The sequence below is a fragment of the Poecilia latipinna genome, unplaced genomic scaffold, assembly GCF_001443285.1.
Source record: "Poecilia latipinna isolate Pla-1442-1.1 unplaced genomic scaffold, P_latipinna-1.0 Scaffold1575, whole genome shotgun sequence".
Classification (NCBI taxonomy): Eukaryota; Metazoa; Chordata; class Actinopteri; order Cyprinodontiformes; family Poeciliidae; genus Poecilia; species Poecilia latipinna.
This window is the reverse complement of record NW_015114191.1, coordinates 5,283-23,453: the sequence shown is the minus strand read 5'-3', so window position 1 is coordinate 23,453 and position 18,171 is coordinate 5,283. Positions and strand designations below refer to the sequence as shown.

At 41.4% G+C, this 18,171-nt stretch overlaps 2 protein-coding genes across 4 annotated transcripts in view; one reads left to right on the top strand and one right to left on the bottom strand.

The window, feature by feature from the left end:
• The window catches only part of LOC106963742 (low-density lipoprotein receptor-related protein 8-like), a 109,398-nt gene extending 106,693 nt beyond the window's left edge, over positions 1–2,705 (top strand). For 2 of the 3 annotated variants that reach the window (XM_015058816.1, XM_015058815.1), the window contains exon 18: positions 380–2,705. In XM_015058816.1, coding sequence (XP_014914302.1) covers positions 380–723 — 344 coding nt within the window. In that variant the 3' untranslated portion in view covers positions 724–2,705. The remainder of the gene's footprint in view (positions 1–379) is intronic. The other variant, XM_015058817.1, reaches the window with a different exon arrangement.
• A 2,749-nt stretch (positions 2,706–5,454) lies between these two features.
• LOC106963746 (KN motif and ankyrin repeat domain-containing protein 4-like) overlaps positions 5,455–18,171 on the bottom strand; it is a 17,945-nt gene continuing 5,228 nt past the window's right edge. Inside the window, exons 2-9 of the mRNA XM_015058819.1 lie at positions 12,455–13,894; positions 10,208–10,283; positions 9,274–9,561; positions 9,025–9,109; positions 7,529–7,748; positions 7,306–7,448; positions 6,983–7,183; positions 5,455–6,093 (exon numbers count right to left, since the gene is read on the bottom strand). Coding sequence (XP_014914305.1) covers positions 6,001–6,093; positions 6,983–7,183; positions 7,306–7,448; positions 7,529–7,748; positions 9,025–9,109; positions 9,274–9,561; positions 10,208–10,283; positions 12,455–13,894 — 2,546 coding nt within the window. The 3' untranslated portion in view covers positions 5,455–6,000. The remainder of the gene's footprint in view (positions 6,094–6,982; positions 7,184–7,305; positions 7,449–7,528; positions 7,749–9,024; positions 9,110–9,273; positions 9,562–10,207; positions 10,284–12,454; positions 13,895–18,171) is intronic.

Sequence of the window (18,171 nt, the reverse complement as noted above, 5' to 3'; positions counted from 1 at the left end):
ACATACTACAACTTTAAGATAACAAAATATTTTAATTTCCATCCAAAATAAAAAGGTATATCTTCTTTGAAAGTGTCTCAGAGGATCCTTAAAACAAACACTCCCACTCTAAGCTTTAATGAGGGTTATTTAGAGTCTGTTTAGAGACTGTGAGAACTTGTGTGACTCATCTTTAGCCTATGCTGCACCATCCACCCACACACACACGCACACACACAGTTTCCATACCGCTCCCTCTTCCCTCTCTGTGTCCCCCATCCCGCATGCCTCCTCTTCTCCTCTCCGTGCCCGTCATTTCCCACCATGGACTCGTTCTGCCTTGTTAACGCTCCCCCTCCCTTCCCCGTGTCCCCTGCCGCTGTGTGTTAAACGCATGCAGTTCCTATCGTTGCCACAGTGGTGTTCGGCCTGGTCTGCGCCGGAGTCTACCTGGCGTGGCGGAACTGGCGCCGCAACTCCACCAAGAGCATGAACTTCGACAACCCGGTTTACCGCAAGACCACAGGTGAGGGCGAGGAGGACGAGATCCACATCGGGAGGACCGACGGCATGGGACACCACGTCCACCACCACCACCCGTACCCCCAAGGGGTCAGCATGGGCGTGGTGGGGGCTGGGGGCGGCACCTGCCCGCAGTTCATCGCCCTGCCTTTGGGGGGCAGCATGCCCGACGCGGGGACTCACTGGTACACGGAGCAGCCCATGCTCTCCACTGCAAAGTGAGGCAAAAGGACCTGCTTCTGGTGCAGCTTGGACGCTCAGGCACACGGTGAAGTCAGAATGAACTTGGACTAAGTTTACCGAAAGGATGAACGACATATCATAGTTTCATTCAGTCATACACACACACAGAGCCATGTCATGTTTCATATAAACCGAGAATGAGAAAGAAAAATTAGGGAATGAAATCTGTTTTTCCTCCAGTAGATTCTGGTAGTTAAGTAATCAGGTGGTGCAGACGCGCTCCCAATGCTGGAAAATCAATTCAAACTCCATTTTAAACTTTTTCATTGACAACCGTGTGCATCTGAAGCTGCAAAAAGGTGCCGGGCTTGAGCATCCGTTTCGTCCTTGACGTGTTAGTTTGAGTTTTGTGTTGCTCCTGGTTGGCGGCAGCGCTCTGGGACAGCTACTAAAGAAAGAGGAGCTGTTAAACTGGGGCAGCCGGTGGAGACAATCTGTTGGGATCAATCCCAGATGCTGTTTCTGGAGACACCTGGTGCCGTACACATTTTTTCCTGGATCAGTTTGTCCAGTTCAGAGCTTCATGATTTTGGTTGAACACTGTCAGTTTTGAGTATTTCTCTTATTTAGTGAAGAGAGTTGGAAGAGTCTTCTGTGAGCATAAAGGTGCAAGTCAGGCTTCCTCTTCTTCTTCTTCTTTTAGTAGCTTGTTTTAGATGTTAAATGGTCTGAGAAAAGCAATAGGCTGCAGATAGCAGCCAGTTGAGGTGTTTTGTGGTTTATGAAAGTCACTGAGTGGTAATGATTTCATTTGACAGCCCACTTTTGACTGTGACACACACACATACACTCCACCTGCCGTGCAGCGGTATCAGATTCCCGTTGTTTTCCAGAGGGGGTGGAGGGGGACAAGGACGAGGTGCAGTTTGCTCTCTGCAAACACAAGCAGCATGCAACCAACCGACATCGCCACCGTTCATTGTTCCACACGAGACTCTCTCACTCACACACTCACTGCACAGTCGATTCCGCTGCCACTGTTATTTGAGTGGACAGTTTGGGACAGGAGGCCCAGCTGGTTTCTGCTTTGGGAGAGAAATAAACCTGTCATATTATGTTACCACGAACGTGAAAAGAAAAATCGGACTCCCATGTAGTGCGGCGTGGCGCCTGCCGGTGAACACGTTTCACGCCGGTTTATACAGATCACCTGGAAATTCCCCCGTGTGTGTGCTCATCGAAATGCATGTGTGCCAATTGTCCATCGCACAGCCATATTTGAAACTGTTTTTTGGATGCTATTTGTTGCACAACCCTCTTAGAATGCCTTCTGGTACTGTGTTTCTCATGGAGAAAGAAGGTGTGTGTGTGTGTGTTTGCACGTGTGTTCACCTTTGTGTGTATTGGTGAGCGAGTGTGCGTGTGTCGGCAGAAAAGCTTTGAGGGTGCTTTTGGACTCATTGGGTTGTAAATACCTTTTCATAACGTTTTTTGATAATGTATAATTCTGTAAAAGAAGAGCTGTATATAAGATTTTAGATAAAGTGTTGACACCTATATTAATTTATTTGTATGAAGAAAGCACTGTTTTTTTCTTCCCTGATTGTTTAAAATCAGAGTTATCCACCAAAGTGGTTCGTTTTAGTTGGTGTTTCTTGCTGTGTCGTTTAAGCCTCTTTTTTGTGTGAAACCTTGTTTTTTTCTTAGCCTTTATATAATATTAAGAGGCTCCACACCCTCCACCCAAAAAGAATTTTTAAAAAATCCACATTGGTGGAACATTTTTAAGCCCAATGTAAGTGAGAACGTTGCTTTGTATTTATTTGTGCCTTTTTTGTTTACACTTTCATATTAACCTTGTGTTTTTGTTTTTTGTTATTTTTATTTCATGAAAAAAAGTCAGCCAGTTGCTGTACGTCTAATACTGAACTGTACTGAGGACAAATTGGTTCTGTGTTTTTTCCATAACTGATTAGTTTAAATATCTCTTTTTCTTGTTATATAAAATCTGACAAACACAAGTCTGCAGTTTCTCTCTTATTTTTTCCTATGTAAGACAATTTCTTTGTCACTTTATATGAAGAAACATAGAAAGGATTATTATTTTGTGTAACAATGAGTCAAATTAACAGTGGGTTACTCTGAGTGGTGTGATGATCTAGTAGGGGAAAAAGCTGGTGCATCATAATTTAGCAGAAATCAGATCATCCACCAGATTATTCTCAGAATTTGTTTTTCAATTTAAATTTTGTCACAGGTGTTCATTCAAAATTAACCAGGCTTCCCACAGAGCTCTTTGCCTAAAGTAGCAAATGACACACAAATTTAAATTATATTCATACATTAAATATTTTTATGTCTCATGATAAAATGTATTATTTCCTTAAATCTGAAACCTTGGTTTGTCATACTGTATTGTGGTTCCTTTATTAAAAATTCATAATCAAATTAACAAACAGTTTATCTAGGTGGATAAACTGTATCTCACCAAGCGGATTGGGGTAAACAAATCCAGTCAGACTCTCTTCTTGATTCTGTTCTCTGTTTTTTAGTCTGATCCAGCATCAAAAGTTTGTCAATGAAAAGTGTTTTCCTCTGACACTGATTATCAAAACATTTCAGTATAAAATCAAAACTAAAAACAAATGGTTACATTTCAGAGATGGAGCAAGATTTACCACTGTCTGGAGCAACAGTTTAACCCAAGGTTGCTAAAGTCTTTAAGAAGAGGCAGCCCAAGAATGTGTTCAGTTTATTACCTTAAAGCTGCAGAAGGTGACTTTTAGCAAATATGCAAAAATACATTTCTATGAAACTTTCACAAAGTCCTGACAGTAGACTTTGTCACAGTCTACAATCACAAACATTATTCCAACATTTCAGAAGGGTAATCTGAAAAAAAAAAAAAAAAGCTTTTCTGGCTCCTTGCAGTGATCCTACTACCATTTACAGAAATGCACAACTCCTGGACAGAAACAACCAATCAGAGCCAGGAGGAAGGTCTTTGCAATGTCAATCATGCTTGTGTATGCCCTGCTCACATCCTTTCTCCATTTAATATGTTCTGTTGCTCAAGCTCAATATTGCCTGTGTCCTGCAGCTATTTAAATATCTGAGAAACAACCGAACAATTAAGTGCCAATTTCTTGACTTCAGTGCCGGCTCAGCTGTGGACTGTGTGCTTGCTCAAATTTTTGAGCTAAGTACACAGTTCTTGACAGCAACCAAATGTACAAAAGGTCTGTAAAGTTCTATATCTTTGCCACAGGAAGCCGGTTTGTTAGGTCTCCACGCTACTGCTTTCAGCCAACATTACTCCTGGCTTCATCGGCCAACTTCTGAATCTACATATGAACTCGGAGACTTCAGCATCAAACATAATATGCTACAGATTAATCTGAGTTTGTTTTGTACAGTCACCAATGTCATTAGTAACCTTCAGCTGCATTCTAGTCAGTTTGTTTCCTTTTTTCATTCAAGCTTCTCCTTTTTTGGGGGCATACTTATTCTAAAAGAGAAACCAGATGAATGCCTTTTAAACCCATCGAGCATAGATACTCAACATACTTATGATGATGCACCTAATCATCCGGTAACAAATAAAACGCAAGATGCCGCCTGCTGATAAGGTATTGTATATTTTTGTTGTGCTTTATTTCTTTTTCCGTTGTAGCAAATCTGTGGCATCCTTAAAACCCATTAGCATGCGTAAAGAATCTATTCTGCCAGGAATCCCTGTTAACCACTAAAGCCGATTGGTTTTTAGAAAACCTGTGCTTTGGCTGTAAACCTCTCATTGTAAGCTGGCGCTGGCTGAGAAGTGTTTTACTCGCGTCCATTGAGCAAGTGATTCATCAGCAGACAGAAACCCCCACAGTAGACAAATCCAGTCCATTATCGTTATTAAAGGAAAGCGGGGTGAATGCCTTCAGACTCGGCTGCCTTCTTGTTGCAGACCCAGTATGAGGTATACACATATATGTAATTTTTTTGTTTCTTTGGTCGACTGGTGCCTTCAGTGGACGAAAGAGGTGTCACACATGCTCACTGTTGCACAAAGGCTGAGATGAGCCCCTTTATTCATTGTGACATTAAAGCCTGTTTGGGTGGGGGATGGGGAAACATACCCATGCTGAGGTGCACAGGCTAAGAAGGCCGGCTTAATTTAGTGAATGTGGAGAAATACATGTTACCTTTTCAAAATCCTCTTTTTCATTTGATGGAGCTACACATTTTGGGTAATGGAAAAGCTTCCCGTTTCATCTACCTCTCCCTCTTCTTCGGAGTGATATTTGCTCAGGGTCATTGCAGCAGGGCTGTCCAGTGTGGCTGTGAGAAACCCTCCAGGGAAATGAGATGGCTTTCCTCTGTCAGACAGAAATCCTGCGTCTTTTCAATCTCCCCCACGCTCAATCCCTTTTGTCTTATCTCGCAAACATGAGGCCTTGCATCCCTCTGCAGCCCCGCTGCTTCCCACGTTAGGTGTGTGAGCCGACTGAACGTACCTGCTTTTCACCTCTGACCTGCAGGTGAATCTCCTCCTCTCCCCCTTCTCCCTCCTCCTTTCCATGCGGGAATCAGCACAAATCTTTTCACACTTGAAAAGGATCCCGCATAATCCTTCGGAGCTTGTCGTTTTGAACGAGTCACTTCTGTGTGTCGGTTTCTGTTGTATGCAATTTTGCTGGGATGGGTTGAAATGGAGGAATTCTGCCACCTGCTGGCCGCATTTCTCAAGCAACACTCATTTCTACAAACCACAGCAGAAACACAGCATTGTATTTGATTTATTGAAGGATATACAGTGTGCAGCTTATTTTAACAACTAGAAGGATGTGATGTTTGCTTGTATCAGTTGCTTTATTCTATTTAGTTTGGATGCAAAGTGCAGAAATATATTTAGAGGCTGCTAAAAACTTCCCTTTAAACATATATATATATAACATGTTGATTGTTATCCATAAGTCATACTCATATACAATAAAACTTTTAAGAATAAATACTTTTTCCATTGCATAGTTTGCAGAGTTAAGCTGTGCAAAGGTCTGAGAAAACTATAACAATCACACATGAAAACGTAAGAAATAAATCATATTTACTGTATAGTGCATCAACAGCCACCAGTCATTCCTAGCTGTAAATAACTGATTGTGTACAGTCTTATTTATCTGATAGCTTCCCGTCCAAGGCTAAAGCTAATGCTCATGCAGCAGTTCGGAAAATACAAAACACTCTCAGGAAATAAACTGTTTAGTCTCTTTTTAGGTGCCTCAAGCAAAGAAGATGATGAACTGGCGGATCGTGAGTTTCCCATTTTCAGAGAGCTCGAGCCTTAGCATGGGCCTGCAGGAGGGCCGCCGTGTCAGCGTGGGAACCCTGCTTGGCAATAGAGAGCGCAGTTCGGCCCCGCTAAGACAGAAAGGGGGGTCGAAGGGGGAACACACATTAGCACTGGCATGACAGCAAAACAAATTGAGGTGGTCCTACATTTTGTCAATGTTTGTTGCAGTTTTGACAAAAAAAAAACCCTGTCCTGCAAATGTTAGCAATGTTAGCAGCTGTAGACATAACAGTTTACATCAACACATCATTTGAGACTTTTTTTCCTTTTTTTCTTGTTTTTTTTTTGGAATACTGACACTTATATTGATTTTACGCCCCTGTAGACATGCTTAGTTTAGAAAACCATTTGTCAAACATCAAACACACACAAACCAGACTAGAGCAGTACTAGTAGAGACTAACGACAAAGAAAAGCATATAATCCACTTCTACTAATGAGTTTTTAAAGAGATTTGGCTCGAATAATAAATGAATCTTCAGTATCTTATCAGCGTAGTCTTTTTTTTTGTATGCTTTTCCCAAGACACCTTGTGTGGATAACCATTCCTTCTAGTTTGAGATCCATCCACCTCTCAACGAAATAGGAGCCAGGAGAAAAAGAGAGGGGCAGGTTCATCCGAGTGGATTTCTTTTTAAGACTTGAATTTCCCTGGCAAGGAACAAACATTCACACCTGTGTGGACAAAGATGTCAGGTTCTCCTCTGTCTACGGGTGACAATCTGGAAGCCCGGGGCTGGGAAATATTGACACAATGTCCCTTAAGTTGGCCTTAGGGTATCTCTTGTACAGACTGGCCATGCTTGGTCTGATCCAGCTAGCAGTGAACGTGCAGGATGTCCTGGCACATTCTCCCCACATCGGGACGAAAACACAGATGGTATCGCTCTTCAAGATGGATGGAATAAAAATCAGACAAGAAGGAAACCTGGATTTAGCTGTTGGTTGTAGTCTTACCTTGTCAGTCAGGGTCAGGTCACACTGACTTCTTTCTAGCAGCAGTCTGGCAATGTGTGTGTGGCCTCGTTCTGATGCGAACATGAGGGATGTCATTCCCTGGTTGTCCTGGATGTTGGCGTCGGCTCCACAGCTCAGCAACAAGCGGACCATGACGACTCGACCGTGTCTCACCGCCAAGTGCAAAGCTGTCTGGCCTGTCTGTGGTAAGAGAAACAAAAATTAAACATTAAACTCCTTCAAACTCCTTCAAACTTGACATAACATGATTTTTATTTATTTATTTATTTATTTTTTGACAACAGATTGATTACCAGTGTTACCTGACTGGAGCAAATGTTAACGTTTCCCAGCTCCATTAGCTTTCGGACGACCTCCATCCCGGCAGGCCCATCTGGAGCGGTGAGTGACGCCAGCATCACAGCTGTGTATCCAGCGTTGTTCTGAACATTTACGTCACTCATTCCTTTACAGGAGAGATTGTGTTGTCAACTACAGCACAGCAAAAGCATTTCCTAAGGCAAAGGTTGCCCACAACTGTGTTACCCGTGTCCAGCAGCAGGCTCACGACGGCGTAGTTGCAGTGGGACACGCTGTAATGGAGCACCGTGTTGCCATTGTCGTCAGCTAGATTGACAAGGAACGCCAGCAGAGGTGGCGCTTCACTCTTTACTTCTTTCAGGTATGCAGCTACCCTGCTGGGCTCAGAGGCCTCCTCCGCTGCTGTGCCAAACCAGTGCTGGAACATTGTTACCAGAGCTTTCCTCTGGACAGAAACCAAGAAAAAGGTGACTGGTGTATTGGTCAACATGTGGGATAAAGTTGGTTTAAACTGATTAAACTGATAACTCTTAAGAGTCTAGATTTTAACTGATTAGCAAACGAGCAATGTCCAACAATCCAAGTAAGTTTTATTGCATTCTTCCTTATTGATTTAAGATGTAAAACCTCTAAAATTCAGTCTGCTTGAATCTCAGCTTTGCCCTTAACACACTATTTCCTTAACCTCTTGAATGATCCACTTATTTAACTTTGAATTTGTGCATACTATGGAGCACTGAGGCTTTGAAAATCCTCTTGAAAGACTTTGTCACAAAGTAGGAGTATTTACACTTTAGAAAATACCCAGTCTGCTCACTGTTGCAGTGATGCTAACAGCGCTAATAGGATTAATAGTTTTAAAAGGTCTTAAAAATGTTAACATTATATCATTTTGACTGTGTCACTAACATAGTAAAATGGTATTACATGATGTATATTCATGTAATACTCTGTTAATGAATTATTAATAATTCATTAAAGAGTATACAGCCAGAAAAAAGACTTGATAAAAATAATTTGTTTCATCACAAGGTAAAGCAACTTTTTAGACCACTTGAGCAACATTGCACGCCTCCATAAAGCTACAGTTTACAAAAGCAGCTTTTATAAAACCACCAGTCTTTTCTCACCTCAAACTTCTAGTGGTCAACTGTCTGAACATAAAAGTAAAGGCATGAATCGAATGCCTCTTAAGCACTCAATAAATCTTATACATCTAAATATATTTCATGAAGTTCCATGAACATTTTTGGCACAAATTGCAGCAGCTTTCATAGATTTTTGTTATTATTTCAAATTGGCCAATACTGTGACTAAAAATAAGGCGAAAAGTTGAAGCAAAAATTCACCGAATTAGAAAATATCAGTATCCGCACATAATTCATTTCAGATGTCTGAGCCAGATCAGGACCCAAAAGTTCTCAATCAAAGCATCTCAAGCTTGTACATCATTGGCTCATAATGTAGAATTATCCACCAGTCTCTCTGGTACACGTTTACACAATTTCATCGATTTGAGCACACAAGTCACAACCCAGAAAAAGACAGATCGATTCCAAATGTCCATGATCAGAGGAATCCTAAGTGTTTGAGAATAAAACTGCAAGTTAGATTTTTTTCATCAGTTATCTGACTGAGAGGATAAACTCCTAGGCTGCTGGTAAAATTGATTTAGATTAACATTTTCTCCTTCCCAGGAGTTTAATGAAAAGGGTATTTACCATGTCGTCATTTGGATTTTCTGTGATGTCCATGTGATCCTTAACAAAATGACAAGCAGTCATAAAATCTGCACTCAGTATGTCCCTGGAAGAGGAAGAGAACATCAGTGAAAGAACAGTACAGATAATCTGTCTCCTGTTTCAGAATCTGCTCCAATAAAACATTTAAAAGCAGGAGACCTATATCTCGACAATCGAAATAGGATTCATTTTATACGGACATGGATTCAGAGTCTATGGTACCCTCACCTTCCCTTCATATTTGTGCCAGTTCTGTCCTCCAGGGTTTTGGACTGTTTCTCTGGACCCTCAGCTTCCAGCAACACTGTGCCTCCATCTGTTTGTCCTGATATCGCTCCCACCGGTGTTGCATGACCCTCTGGGCATGTCTGTTTGGACTCGTCGGTTTGGACTCGTCTCTTTGCAGGGCGTAGATCCACCTGCGTGGCCTCCATCCCCCGAGGGACAACGCTAGCTTCCCCACACAGCTTCCCATTATCCTGGCCAACCACACTTCCCTTTGTGGACATTTGGACTCTACAGTGAAATGAAATGGACATTTTATCCTCACTAACACCTTTTAGCTGCATCTACTATCCTGGCGATGACCTTAAATTAATAACAGCAGCTTGACTTGATTTGCTCTCAGAAATCCTTTTTAGACTCTAGATTCTCATAATAATGGGCTAATAATAGAGTCAGTCAACTATTTCCCTCGCAGTGCCTGAGCTGATTCAATTATTGAGACCAGACAAGGATTTATGTAATATAGCTCAAATGCATTATTCATTTTAGAAGGTCAAAAATAATTGCAGTCAAATCGTTCTGAAGCTTCAGTAGCTGAAAGTGAAAGCACAAACTGAACATAATGCCTGTTAAGGCTGAATATGTGATATTCTGAAGCAGACTCTGCATTGTTCTTCTTATGAGTCTTTAAGTCTAAAATAATGAAAGCATGTATTTAAGGCTTTGTCTGCCTTCCCTCATTTCAGCTTTAGACGTGGGTCTTGTCTAACTGACAGCTTCACATGGACTGCTATTCATCTCCCAGACCAAAATCAAGAAGTCTTTTTTTTTTGTCTTGGTCAGAGAAAAAGACGCCTAAAGAGCCTCAATTTCAGCAAGGGGAACCAATAATCATAAGCGTTAAGGCTGCCGAAGTCTCTGAGAGGTATTCACAAACCCTTCATTAGCATCCTCCGACTGCAGCTTTTTTAGAGTCTGGGTGCTTCCATCACTCTCCAGGGTGGACTTGGAGGCTTAAAGAGAAGACAAATACACACAATGAGATCAAACATAAGCAATACTAAATCCAGCTGATGAGATATTCATCTGATAATTGATTAATTGACTTATTTTAAACCTCCCGCGGCCTTAAGAGATGAGGTTTTTTGGATACCACGAGCCTTTAACTCTGTGCGCCTTGTGGCGTGGCCGCAGTGACGCCGTGTGCGTTTTTACAAGTTTATGTGTGTTTTTATGTACATTTGGAACCAATGGTCTGACAGGACAACGCCCCCACTTCCCTGCTGTCCGACAGTGACATTTGCCGCACTTCTCGTGAGCATCTCAAGAGACAGGTTAATGGTTAAAAAAGTGCCACATACTTTTTAGGGCCATTTAATATCAGTTTCGGATCAAATCTTGTTTGATCCTCATGTTTGGGTTCACGTGGCAGCAAAACCTGATTCATGTCAAAAGTATTTACACCCCTTTCACTTAAACTGAGTGATGCTGTGATCAGCATTTTGTCATGTTGCAACCACAAAGTTCTGAACTTGTGTAGGTCATTCCAAAACATAAATATGACTGAAAGCCACAGTTGTAGTTCTGATTTCATGTTTAGAATCGTTCTTCTGGAAAGTAAACCTCCACCCTAGTCTAAAGTCTTTTGTGACGTCAAGCAAGCTTTCTGCCAACATCATGTTTCATTGTGGGGTTGGTGCACTTTCAGTATCCCTTCAAACACAACACTTTACATCAAAACACTTCTCTTTGTGCCTGATCTGACATTTTCGAACCTACAGGGCATGCTAACGTTTGGGCATGTCTGGAGAAATAAAAATCCAAAATTGGCATCCTCATAGCTCATTAATGTTAATGCATGATAAGTGGCTGGACATCTCTAATTTGCGTTAAGGACCAGTTTTATTGAGTGTAGTAGGTTATTCTATAACAATGTTACTATACATATAAATAAAGCAGCAGTTGGTTGGTAAAACCAGATGTTTTATATCAGTGCCTCTCATGGAAGAAAAAAGTATTTCTCGAACAAACACAGGAAAAAGACTTCTAAAATGCTTTTTTCTCACTTGCCTTTCAAGGCAGAACAAAGAAATAAACAAATAAAATGGTTGCTTCAGAAATGAAAGAAAAATCATTATAATAGTCAGAAAGACTTAGAGAAATTCTCACATTTGTATATCACTATATTTAGATTTTTCATGATCGGGCAAAAATCTGTATGTAGTGTCAACGTGGCGGGCAGCATTTTATCAGTAACCTGTGTTTGTTTGATCTTCAAGCATTTGGATTACTTATGTGTGAGGATATTTGTAATATTTTTAATGTAATACATTAGCATATCACATTTTCTTGGTTTCATTGTTTCAAAAAATGTTCTGACTGGGCAGGTTAACGGGGGTTAAATACTTTTACAATTACTTTATCTTTCTTGTTTTTTTTTTTACTGACCTTGAACTACAGATACATATTGTCATTTTGTAACAGTGAAATGCAGCTATTTAAAAACATTTCATTTTTGGTCTGGAATTGAAAACAATGACACTCTTAAATTTAAATCAGAAGTAGTATTTTGAATATATCCTCCAAGACAAACTAAAAAGAAAATTATGTAAAGCTTTGATTTAAGTTATGCGTTCACTTTTATCAGGAAAAATTTTAAGACGATTAAGAATTGATTTTTCTTCCTTTGGTCAGACTTTGCCTTTGAGGCTCATGAATTTTACATGCACTGAAAACCTACTGTCTGCTTTGCCTTGATATCCTGTACACTGCAAAAACACAAAATCTTACCAATTATTTTTGGTTGAGTTTCTAGTGGAAATATCTTAGTACACTTGAAATAAGTCAAAGTAACTTTTCAGTGTTTCATGTCAAGCATTTTTTAATATAAATGAAAACGTTCTAGTTACACTGGCAGACCATTTCATTTATTAAATGGGAAAATGTCTTGTAATAAGTGAAATAAGTGGAACCAGTAATTTTTCATCAATATTAAGGATACACTGACTTAAGACAAGGTCCTGTTTTCCTAGTTTTATCTTATTTCAAGTGCATTAAGTTATTCCCACTAGAAACTGAGCCAAAAGTACCTGGTAAGATTCTGTGTTTTTGCAGTGTAAAATAGACTTGACTAACCCCGAAACATTTGGAAAATCAAAGACTTAAAATGACCAAAAATCATCACCTCTGTTCTGGATCTTCTGCCCATCGCTGTCTTCAGGGTGCTTGTGTCCAGACATGAGGACGTCAACCAGTTCCATCATCTCCTGCTGGAGGGAGTTGACTTTTGAATCCGGATGTTTCGGGGGTTTTCCCTTTTCTCCGAACTCTCCACACAAACACTCCCACTGCTGGTCCAGGAGACTCTTGATTCTCTTAATATGGCGAATAATGAATGTGTTTGTGACACCATCAGACATTACTGAGTCTTGGTGCCTCTGAGCTTGTGAGGGTACAGTTCTTGTGATGACGGAGGAGGCAGGAATACGCTCGGGTTCGATGGACCTCACAACGGTCTCATCTCCCTCCTGGTCCACCACCACCCTTTCTGCACGCACCCAGGCCCCCGGGTTCCTGATGAGGTATTCTATCTTCTCATCTTTCCTTCTGCTCTCCTGCTGCTGCTCCTTTAGGAGTCCTGCTGTCCTCTGCAGGTCCTGCTCAGTGTCATGGAGCTTCTGCTCCAGCGCCGCTACCTTAGCCTGCAGGGACGTCACTGTGAGCAGCTCGTCCAGATCTGTGCTAGTTTTCCAATCATTCGCGGGGTTTATTTTGCTTGTGACGTTGTGATTTCTGGGAAACATGACGTGACTTTCCCGTTGGGATTTCAGGACATCCCCTTTGCCATATTGTGATGAAGTATGAAGATCTGTGGTGCCATTGACTGCTGATGGAGGGATGTGGTGGACCAAGCCAAGGCGGAGTCTTTCCCTTTCTTCTTGCAGGATGCAGATGTGAGCCCTGAGCTCAGGAACGACCCTCACCTCCATCTCGAGTTCTCCGACGCGTTCGAGAGCCTCGGTCAGGCGCCTCAGCAGCCCCGAGCAGTCCTGCGGGCGAGGGCTGTCTGAGAGGAAGACGTCCTCGCAGGAGGTGTTCCTTCCTCCGAGGTGATCTCTTGAACTCCGGACGCTGCTCCTGTCATCTGTGGACTCAGATTCTTGCCTGAGCAACACAGTGAGTGGCAAACTGGAGGCCCGTAGGAGATGAGGCCGGATATGCTCTCCGAGAGGTTGTTCGTCAAACTCCTTGATCCTGGCCTCCATTTCCGTCAGGGACGTGAGCCCCGTTGGAGAGAGAGGTGGCCTGTGATCGAAAGTCCAAGAGGAACACCCATGGTGATGGTTGTCGAGCGGTCGGGATCTGGGGTCAAGAGCTCCGGTCGACCTCCAGGGACTTGGTTTGTAGCCAGAACCAGAGGAGTTGAGGTGCCTGGGGAGAGTGCTGGCCCGGGATCCCTTGCTTCGGCGCTGAATGGGAACCCTTTTGATGGTGTTGCCTTTCTCAATGTCATCCACGTATTTGAGGAAGTCCAGATCTAGTTGGAAGCCGTACGGGGTTTCCACCGAGTATGGGGGCTTCCCTTTAACTCCATTCTCAGCCATTTTATGACGTGCAATGAGACCTGTAAGCAGGGAGGTAAGCGTGCATTAGGAATAAAAGTCAGGGTTGGTGGACTTCCAATGCTTTTAAAAATCCTGAAAATCAGTTTGTCACAAAATGTCTGACTGAACTTGTCCAATCTGAAAAGTATAATTTCGCTTAAATTTTGTCAACAAACATTTTAATTTCTTTTAGCATAACACTTAGCATATTGCTAAATTAAGAGTCTGGCATGCAGAGCAAGGTAGAAAGCCCAAACATTCAGTAGCTGTGCTTTTCCTTCTCCACCCATTAACTTTCTTGTTTTCCCAAAGACTTGATTCATTTCTTCCATGCACCAAGCAGCAGTTTTTTCAGCACAGGCTGGCCTGATCTTCTTTTGATTACAGCCACAGTTTCCAGGACGAGAGCTGAAAATAGTTTGCGACTGTTTCACCCAGCAGTTATGGGCAGCATCGCAAAAAGAAAAAAAAAAGCCCTACTCCTACAGACTCCTACAGACATAAACACAGGCAGCCATTGTTCTGAGTCACTACTGTGCTCCTTCAGTTCAGCATCTTCTTTCCCATTCTGGATCTACTTTTAGTGGTGTATGACTTCCTCTTGAATATGGGTCAATTAGTTCATAACCGCACGATATTTTTCACTCCTCCCTTCTTTAAAGAGCTGGTCCATGGAGAATTCCCACTCTATCTGTCATCTATATCTTCATTAAAACCTGACCTCCTCTCTCCTCCTACGTTCTCCTCTCTTCCTCTCCTGACCACCGGCCTCTGCGGGAGCTTGCTGTCACCATGAGGCGCCGCAGCCACCAAGCCACAGCCCCAAACAATGCAAGCTATGCAGTAAACAGACAAACACCCCCAAGTGGCCCTGCTAAGAATCTGAGTGTCTGTCATTCACGCACCCTCTGATGGCCAGCAGTAAACAGCAACAAATCTGCAAATCAAAGATGGGTGACAAGCTCATTTTGTAAGCTAAGAGATAAACATCAGGATTTTTAAATGAAAGGCAAACTATAATTAGGCGTTTTTGGGAAAATTTGGTCCACGTTTTGCTGCTTTTATTTACGATACAGCTTAAGTTGGTAAGAGAAACAGTCATTTCCAACCAATTTTCCAGTTTGGGTCCTCTGTGATCACTAGGTTCTGCATGTTTTAAATGTGTCTCTGTTCCAGAAAACCTCATTCAAATGATTAGATGACCTCCTGTGTATTGGGTAAAAATGTTTTACTCAGCTGGCTGGGTTGAAGACCAGCTTTAGAAGCCACACCCCTCTTCACAAGACTTCTCCACTTTCAAACAAAACATTGTAAGTAGAAAGTTTCAAATGAATATAGCTAGTTTGTATAATTAGAATTTATTTGGAATTTTTTCTGATACTTTTAGATTATTTAAAACCAAGTATCAAGCACCAAATTTTCCCTGACAAACTACTGAAAGATAAATGTATCCAGTGAAAGTATGTTGTCGGATGTTGCTACAACCTTTTGCTGAAAACAGTTTGAAAAAGAGAAAAAATAATTATTTAACCTAAATAATCTTTGTTTGTAACTTAGCATCTCTGAATTGAAAAACTCAAAGGTGAAGATTATTCATCTGATTTAGGTAGAAAAGATAGTTGATACTTTGATCCCTGCTTTTCAGGGGCATCGTTCACTAAAGGGTGCAAAGGGCATGCACATCCCGGTATCACTCTAGCAAGATGCTAGCTAGAATGCTACTTATGGAACCATAGTCATAATGTTTTATAATGTTTTCTCACAAACCTGTAAGATTTTTGCAAAACAGCTGAGTTTAAACTAACATTCAAACTATAGATCGTTCAGACCACTGTGTCCAAGCTTTAGAAACAGACTAGCACAAACTGTGAATTTCACTTTCACCAAATTTCATAACTTTGTGGGAAGTTTTGAGGCTCTGTGGGGTGTTTTGACAAATCACTTGTTGAAAACGTGCTTAGATGTCTCCGGGATAATCAGAAGATCTGGTTTCAGACAGCTGGTTTTCAACCATCTACCAGATATGTGATCAAAGCTGCCTGTTGTTGCCAATAAGCTCTCTATTTCCTACTTATAAATATAGACCTGTGCATTTCTTCCAGACCAGGTTACCACAGAGGAAACAATATAGCAGAATTAGGGTTAGGTAATTCCCCAGAGTCATTGCCTAACTATGTCCACATGTCCGTGGCACATATTTTAATTGTCTGTGCTCGGAGCCGAGGGCCCACCTCACAGGAAACCCAAGAAATGAAACGTTAAAATATTTGCCTAACCCCAAACAGGCCCCAGCAAACCAGCAGCGCTGGGAGCTGCAGCACTGTTGCTGGTGTTGCTGCTGCTGCACACTGAACTTTTCAAAGGAGACTGTTAATTCGTAATTCATCTTTTGAAACAATGAAATTCTATACCGAAGAGAAGTGTCACTTCTTCTTCTTATAGGGACAGCTTTGCTTTCCCACAGCTGCTGGCTGTCTCCTCTGGGTGAATATGACCCCGCTGAGATGTCCCTCCAAACTTCCCCTGCATCAGCACAAACCTCATAATCACACCATGTCTGTCCACAGCATTCTTTACCAAAAACCACAGCATATAGGGCCAATCTCTGAGGAGTGATGACAAAAGCTTCAAAATTAGATGCTGCTAAGGCCAAAACGTATTAAGTCAATGACTTCTCTCATTGATGACACTCGCAAAGACATATGACATAATACATATTAGTGGTGTCCAGAATATTGGCATAAACAACAGATGGAAACCATGCAGAAGTTCCAGTCATGAGAAAGTAAAGCCATCAAACCTCCATTCTGTGGAGTGTCTCATAATATCATAAAGGACATGTGTCTTTTATGACATCTATAAATATTTTCCTAATGATTTTATATTCTCACTTAAAAATCTAACCTTAAGTTAAAAGACAAAGTGTGGTTTTCTGTGATACAGGGTTACTTTGATTGATGAGTTGTTGCTCTGTGAGACCCAACCTTTAATTTTCACACCCAGTAATAGAAAACCAAAATGCCACAGCAACCCAACCCATTCTCACTCCCAGCTCTTTTCTTACTGATGATTGATAAGGTGCCTGCTGCCTCTCTAACCCACAAATGACCCCTAAAGTGTCATTTTGGGACAGATGAAGTCTGTAAACTGTTTACATAAAAATTTATTTTTCTTCATAACTTTTGAATATCTCAATTCAAGGTCATATCTGAAACCTACATTTATATGAAGTTCTCTCAAAAGCTTAAACAGATTAGCTTTTAGTGTTTTTTTTTTGTTTTTGTTTTTTTTTTACACACAACCTGGTGATTACTTACACAGAAAACAGAGGAAGAAGGTGGTGCACCACCAATAACCTTGCAGGAAAATAAAACTGTCACATATAAAATACAGTAAAAGAAAGAAGAAAAAAGTATCATAGTGATGTGAAGGAATACAATTTCTTAGGGGTTTTTTTTTTGGACAATCTGGACACATTACATGTTTTATTCTCAGTATGTGTTTGACACAGGAAGATCATTTATGGTGCACCTCCCCCAATCTTCATTTCTTGTGGAAATAATTATCTGCTTTTGTGAAGATAGCTACCTTGACAGTGGTTTAATGGTTCATAAAGTAGCTAACTCATAAGGCATAGTAACATTTTTTTCAAATAGGAAAAACTTTATTATGGTTGAAGTCCCCTTTCAGCTAGCCTCAGTAGCTTCAGTCTTCAGGACCTGCTAACCTGGATTTAAAGAAACTGAAGTTAAAACGAGAGTTATCTCCTGCAGCGTACACTTCCGCTAATCCACTAAGGAGCTAATAGTGCGACTACGTTTAGCATAGCCTTTTTGCAGTTTTTGCTAACTTTGAAAACATTTAGCATTCCCTAAATCAGTGGTTCCCAAACTTTTTCTTCTGCGCCCCCCCAGTGGTTTCCAAACATTTTCTGCGCCCCCCCTATGGATTACAAATGGCTGTCTGGTTGAAACGACGCGTGTGAGGCAAAATGAATGTACGTAGCTGATAATAGTCTCTAACATTTGTAGCCTTCAAGCTACTTGTTAACAAGCTTAAGGTTCTGTATTGATATTAGCTAGTCATCTTTTAGCTAACATTACCTGCATCCAACAGCTTTACGCAACTCAGTCGGTTAGTTTGGAGGGAAAAACTGTGAAAAGTTCTTTGCATTTTTCTGGTTTGCTGCCGTGATTCTAACACACCTGCAGCAGCAGCAGGTCTCCTTCACAGGTGGAAAGCGTCGTAGCGCTCATGTTGCGTTTAAAGGCGGCTCGGAAAAACAGGTTACAACATG